Source organism: Papilio xuthus, unplaced genomic scaffold, assembly GCF_000836235.2.
Source record: "Papilio xuthus unplaced genomic scaffold, Pxut_1.1 DF826933.1, whole genome shotgun sequence".
Taxonomy (NCBI): domain Eukaryota; kingdom Metazoa; phylum Arthropoda; class Insecta; order Lepidoptera; family Papilionidae; genus Papilio; species Papilio xuthus.
Genome location: NW_013531716.1, coordinates 4,176,024 through 4,183,023, shown reverse-complemented (window position 1 = coordinate 4,183,023; position 7,000 = coordinate 4,176,024). Strand labels below are relative to the sequence as shown.

Here is a 7,000-nt window from a genome sequence, read left to right as displayed (position 1 = left end):
TTTTGGTAAAAAAACATGTTTGTTTGCAATTTAAAAAATAAAAAATTCCTTTTAATCTTTACACATCTTTATTAGAAATATTTAAAGTATATTAAAGATGGATAAATAAAAATACTTTTAAACATGCATAATATAACAGAGTTATAATATCAAAACTGCATAACTAATTTTACATATAATTAATATTTATGTTATGTCATTTCAAATTAAAATAAATAAATCATAACTGTTACACAAACATGACTTCATAGTCAATCTGTTGAAAAGCACATTAATTTTTTCCTCATATTAACATGTTACAAAATAATTTAGCCTAACATTAAAATTCAAGTTGTGAGGACTGTTCTGTTTCTTTAAAACAATGTTATCAACTTATTGGCTAGAGGCTTTAGCGGCTTGACGTTTCTTTATATCCCAATTATACACTCTGGCCATATTTACTTCTATAGTTGTCCACTGATCACTGAAATCAGAAATAATTAATACATTTATTATAAAAAGTTATTAGCTGTTGTCTACAACTTCATTGGTAAACAATCAAAAAAATATTTAGTAGACAGTAAGGTTCACACTGTAATCTGTCCTTATTCCGAAGTTCATCTAGAACTGTTAAGCCATTTTAGGTTTATGACATAATAAACATCCATCCCTCAAACATTTTGCATTAATAACATTATAGTATCAGTATAACACAATAGCATTTTTGGTGAGCTTAAATCAATTCATATACCAGAGCAATTTTACAACCACTTTTAACACATGGGTGTGCTCTACATCAATTTTTATGGATTCAACCTCATATACTCACCGTAAAAAGTCCAAATCATGTTCCACACAAGACAAATTTTTCTTTGCTGTGGCCATATTTGTTGTTAATAAGTTTTCAGCATCTTCTAAAGAGTATTCCAACATGACATTGGCTCCTAGCCATAAGAAGACAGTCTCTGATGGTTTAATGTTTGCCTGAAAATTTAATTATCATAAGGCCATATAAAAAGTAGCATCTAAATAAATAAGTGTTACATACCTTTAGAAACACTTGATCACTCAAAAGAAACTGAGTTTCCATATCTTCTTTTTGAGCCTTTAACTTTTCTATCATTTCTAATGAACGAGATAGATCAGGTATTTGTTGACGTAGACGTCTTCTCTTTGTAGCCAAAGTACTTTCCATAAATTTGTATTTTGCATGTTGCTCGTCCAGTCTTCTTAAAACTTTATCTACACCACCGGAGTTTTCAGGTAGATTCATAAATTCATCGACATTATCCTAAAATAAAAAGTTTTTATCAATCCATATTAAGTTATATTTCATATTTACACCCATACGGATATCATCTCATTCATAGAAATAATAAAGAAATAGAATTTCAAACACAAACGATAAAAATAAAACCAGGTGTACACTTTGTAACCTCTCAATATTGCATTTTTAACAAGGATGAGAAATTTTTAAACCAATGTTTATTTTTCATACACGATTTTTATAAAAACACGTATAAACTTACTACAAAGACAGCTTCCGGAATTCCTGAAAATGTTTTGGAAGCAGTAAGACCGTCGCCTTCCATTGTATTCAGATTTGGTTCGAATTTTTGAAGTTAAAATAGACTGCTGCAATTTCCGAGGAGTTCCAGAGTTTTGACTTTTGACACTTAAGTTTAGTATTGCAATGTATAAAAGACAAAGAATAACGTGAAGCAAAATGAATACTAATTATTTCCACTACTATAGACCGATCACCTGTTGAGTTATAGTTGAATTTGTTACCCGGTTTGAGAGATTTATTTTTAACCATATTTAAAGTGCGTCATGCATGCAAAAACTTAGTAAGAACTAAAGACAGAAATTGAAGATATTGCTGTAATATGTAGGAACATATATAAATGTTGATTGCAACATTAAAAAAACTGTCAAAATCGAGGAAAAACAGGGCAGTGGTTTTGATTATTTCTAAAACCTTATTTATTCGGTGGGTATATAATTTTCTTGCATTTTACAACGTACTTTATTTGCAATAATTATTTTAATCAATTTTAAAGTGTGCAATAGATAATATTGTGTATAATACTACTTTTCAGGTAATCTGTTATTGGAGGCTACGCCCAATCTTGAACTAACTGGACTGTTTATTTTCGCTTTCAACATAGGCCTATCAGACACTGCCGTAATGGATATGATGGTATCGACTTTGCAACAGCAGCGCGCTGTCACGGAACAGCTTAGACGGGAAGCTGCTATTAAGCGTATTCCCGTTTCCGTGGCAGTGGCAGATATCGTCAGATATATTGACGATCACGAGCATGAGGACTGTTTACTTGTCGGATTTTCCAGTCAAAAAGTCAATCCCTTCCGTGAAAAAAGTTCTTGCACTGTACTCTAAGCTTACATACTACTTTTAAAAGTTATTTGTGCTGTAGTAATTATGTTTGCTTTCAATTGCTGTACTATTTATGTAAAATTTCCTTATCATATAAACAACTGCAAATAAATGTATTTATTATTCTGATACAGATTAAAACATATATTTGTTTTATAATTAAAGAAATGCTTATAAACTATTATGCTGATGTGGTTTTGTTTTGCATAAGTACCTTTCCTTGTATTGTGTGACTAAATAAATAAGATTATTTTATACCATTCTTTTATTTGTCTTTAATCATTTAAATAAAACACATATTTGTTTTGAAAGTGTTTATTAGTGCATGGAAAAAACTATCAATTCCAAATAACACTGTAATTGGTTTCTGTTAAACAATTTAAATATATATTTCAGTGACAACTGTTAGAATATTTGGCTTTACAACATAAAATGTATTTAATTATCAATCAAAATTATAGTTTATGTATTTTATTATCTGAACTATATGTTACATGCATACTGTCTTTTTTTATTAAATGAAAGAGTGGACATGTATAAATCAACTCAACCATATATAAAACCAAATGTTCATGTCACATTGACTTGAACTATTAAGCTGCAGCTCAGCAATCATAATGTCAGCTCATGACTCATCATTATGTACGATGTGAGCCTCAAGCTGCCTAATGACTGTTAGTTTACAGCTATAAATGCAAAGTATAACTGAGCAGATATAAATTGAGCTGAGCTGCAAGTAGGTTTACAGATCTATTTCACTTGTGTGATCCGTAAACTGATCTGCACATCATTGTTTACTGATTTACCCATGCCTATAAAAGAGTAATTTCAGTATAGTGTTATACATTATAAACTAAATTGGTGTTACATTTACATACATGATTATAAGTGTTAAGTTGTTAGCATCTACAAGATCTTTATTATTCATCTATACAAATATATTAAAAATGTTTATTTCACATTCACAACAGTGATTGAATCAAGTTGGATTTCTATACTAGTGCTTCTTGACAAAAAAATGCATTGTTAGACCATTGTAATACTATAATATTATAATACTGCATAATAATTATATAAAATTTATATAATTAAAAGTACATTTTATGACATACTAATAGTTTAGCTTCAATTTATATCTCATATAGAGTTTATGATTTTTGGAGCTACAAAGTGCTGATTACATTTGAATATAATAGGTGCAGATTCATTAAATAAGCTTTATGTTTCAAGTAAAATTATGTTAAAGTTATATGCTGTTTGTGCTTTAAATAAATTTAATGGTAATATCACAAATTAATAAATCTTAAAGCAAATATTTTTCTGTCCGATAACTATTTCATGTAATTCTCACCATGCAATTCCTACAGTCCGCTTATATCTCTAATCAATGAGGATATACATAAATTTATATTGGTTTGTGGCAGTGGAGTAGAACATAAGTGAAACTTATTTAATACTTGTAAAATGTTTGAGCAAATTTGGAATTAAATGAATAAATCTTACTCTAGGGGTAAAACTATATAAAAAAAATAAATTTACCAACTATCAGTCTTTTAAATTGATGTTGATTATCAACCTTGTAGCAACTTGTCTCTCAAAAGTTTACAAAAATAACAAACTAAGCGCTAGAAATAATTAAACAAGTTGGAGCATGATTAATACTAGCGTATCTATTGTCCATATCATATTTACCATAAGAATATACTAAGTTTTTACAACAAATTTCTAATAAGATTCTTCTTACCAACAGTATTAAACAAAATACAAAACAAGTAAATATTTAAATTGATTGAAATGATTTCTAACAGAAAAGCATGAATAAAAAATTATAAACATTGTCCTATGAGATCAAAAGATGTTGAATGTAACTCTGAATTACAATGATTTATTATTGAAATGAAATAGGACATTACGAACATATAAATTCATAGTCTGAAATTAATTTAAATGAGAAAAAATAGTTTTAAAGATTATTCTATCAAATATTAGCCCAATTATGGGGTTTAAACATGAAGCAGTACCATTTATAATTCACTAAAATTAAACCTTAATTCATATATTTTTTGGCAAACAAACAAAATAAGGACAAAACAGGAAATAGAAAAATCTAAAATAGTTTAATACCACCAAAAAAGTATTATCCGTCAATATGATTGTAACACTGTTTTATAGCTTTTGTTTTAGATTTTATTGCAATATTTATGCCACAATTACATTACCATAGGCACAGAAACAAAATGGAATAATATAAAATGTTTTGATTAGAGAGTATACTTTTACAATGTCTACAAATTCTTAATACCTAACACATTACCTTTCTATCAATGCATGGCTTATATTTCAATTCAAATATTATTATTTTCAATTCTTACAATGGAACATGTTTTAACTAATACATACTGTGGAATTATGTTGGTAACATATACTTATATATGCTACAGTTTATGACATTACAAACAATTACTAACTTTAATATAATCTATATGTTATATTTAGTATGTTTTAAGATTATTTCATTTTAGCTCATTTTCATAAGAATAGCTTCTTATACCTAATAACTGCATATTCAATTCAATGAGTCTATAAAAGTAACAATCAGAATATTGCAACTATTTTGTAATAGCAATTACCTGAAAAAAGGCCTCATATTTTTGGTGTGGTTAATGGAATTATTATTTGGAATCTTATAATAACAATATTATAATTATTAATAAGTAGTAATTTTATTGAGCCATACCTTTTTTCTATCTTTTTGCCCATTCATACAAAACTATTCGCAAGCAAGGGAGTCTAAAGTAAGAATATTTCTTTGTAAACTTTTGAGATTTACCATCCCTTAGAAATAAATATAGGGTCAGATTAGTAGGACACTGTTGAGGTTGAGATTGTTTTGTTGTATTAATGTTTTTAAATCCTTTCCTGGCTTGGTGGCGACACATCTTCATTGCCATTTGCTACACTCTGATGATATAGTTTTAGTAATTCCATAGCATCTTGGGCTTGACGTTTTTCTAGAAGTATCCTGAAAAACACATCAAAAAATTTAAAATCAACTAAATACAAATTGCACAAATTTTCTTAATTCTAATTTTCTATAAACTGAACTATGTCAGTTTGATAGTCAACTATTGTGAAATAATTCAAGATACCAAAAAAACTGAAAAGTGTGTTGCAAAAGGAACAGATAGAACAATAAGACTATTATTTTATGACTTGGAAATAAAAATCTAAATTACATGCACCTAGATTTACTTATGTAAATGTTATATGAGCATACCTTCCAGAAGCTTCTTTAATATGTTCTAAAATAATTCGGTTGTCCCGATCTGTTACAATATCAGCGAGGCTATCTGGATCCATATCCGAGAGAAGTTCCAGGTCTTGCCCCCCAAGTAATGAAATGTGGCAAAGATTATGTTGTAGTCTTCCTACAAGATTCGCGACCTGTCCCTTGTCTCCAAGCGACACTTCGTCCGTTTGGTCTAGCGAAACTTGACACTTCGGCATATTCGGGGCCCATTTTTCATTACCGTGTAAAATCATGAGTGCCGTATCGGGGTCTAGTGTTGAGAAGTATTCCTCGTCGTCGACCTCCGTACCATCACATTCTAGGACAACTGTCAAATTCTCACTAGGTAAACCCAATTTTTCCGGAACTTTTGCAAGTAGATCTTCCAAAGACGAAGCTACTATACCTTTCTTTTTGTCTCGGTTAACATCACAGATTTTATAAGGTTTGTTGATGTCGTTCTCCATTATATAATTGCAGTTTTATTCGAGAGTTACAATTAAAATAGTAAGTATAATTTACTACGCACCGGCGCTTGGAAGTATACAAACAATCACCATATTAATTTTTAGCACTTATCCGTTTTTGCAGAGCTGTACAGAACAAAAAAATTATAAATATAATTGAAAGATGTATAGACAAATTAAAACTGACAAAGAAAGATATTGCCACAAGTAAAAAAAAAAACAAGTTATTAACACTCTCACCGGCGTTCAGGTTAAATTGATAAGAAAAATCTTTATTAGATTTTTTTCAATTACAAGAGCAATTATTCAAACGTAAATAAAAGATTAATTCACAGCTAACGTCCGAACGAGCAGAACCTCGACTTTACGCGAGACGACTGTCTACTACGAGTGAACTATTGAATATGATGCTCAGTCTAAGTTACCATTACTACAGTATTTATCTTTTTCGAACAAGTCGAGTTCGAGTTTTATTATTAGGGGTGAACATGATTTTTAAATTGCGCTTAATTTGTCAACTCCTCGGCGTCAACATTATAAGGAAAATTTTGACCTAATTTGTATTTGTTTATGTCTCCTGGATCAAATACAATTGGCTATATTCTTCTTCTTTTCTTATTTAATTACCTTTTGATACTATTAATATTATATTGCATTGTAGAACCATAAACTTGCCTTCTTTCTTCTATTTTAAATAGTGTAAAACACAGATATGTGAACGTTACAGTAGTCGAATACCTCAGTAGGTAAATATTTGAAAACCTACAGTCTTTCAAGTCCTAGTTTACGAAATGAGGTTGTATATAGTGTTATTTTTATGTAACGAGTTAAAACTTTTTTGTCATGATTTTACATCATGGGTTC

At 29.3% G+C, this 7,000-nt stretch overlaps 2 protein-coding genes and 1 long non-coding RNA gene across 4 annotated transcripts; 1 reads left to right on the top strand and 2 right to left on the bottom strand.

Moving 5' to 3' along the window:
• Positions 1–175: 175 nt before the first annotated feature.
• mgr (prefoldin subunit mgr) lies at positions 176–1,675 on the bottom strand. The gene is made up of 4 exons (XM_013317729.1): positions 1,509–1,675; positions 1,028–1,270; positions 809–963; positions 176–463 (listed from the first exon to the last, which is right to left on the bottom strand). Exons 1-4 carry the CDS (start codon positions 1,569–1,571, stop codon positions 373–375), a joined length of 552 nt encoding a protein of 183 aa, XP_013173183.1. The 5' UTR covers positions 1,572–1,675; the 3' UTR covers positions 176–372.
• Positions 1,676–1,842: 167 nt separating this feature from the next.
• On the top strand, positions 1,843–2,116 carry LOC106121899 (uncharacterized). The gene is made up of 2 exons (XR_001228072.1): positions 1,843–1,972; positions 2,082–2,116. It is a non-coding gene; the product is annotated as an uncharacterized LOC106121899 (long non-coding RNA).
• Positions 2,117–2,693: 577 nt separating this feature from the next.
• Positions 2,694–6,546, bottom strand: Drep1 (DNA fragmentation factor-related protein 1). 2 transcript variants are annotated; one of them, XM_013318164.1, is made up of 3 exons: positions 6,377–6,546; positions 5,658–6,262; positions 2,694–5,402 (listed from the first exon to the last, which is right to left on the bottom strand). In XM_013318164.1, the coding sequence occupies exons 2-3, from the start codon at positions 6,134–6,136 to the stop codon at positions 5,288–5,290; spliced, it is 594 nt and encodes a 197-aa protein (XP_013173618.1). In that variant the 5' UTR covers positions 6,137–6,262; positions 6,377–6,546; the 3' UTR covers positions 2,694–5,287. The 2 variants fall into 2 exon arrangements, with proteins under 2 accessions (XP_013173618.1, XP_013173617.1); XM_013318163.1 differs by lacking the exon at positions 6,377–6,546 and having other exon boundaries at positions 5,658–6,352.
• Positions 6,547–7,000: the final 454 nt, after the last annotated feature.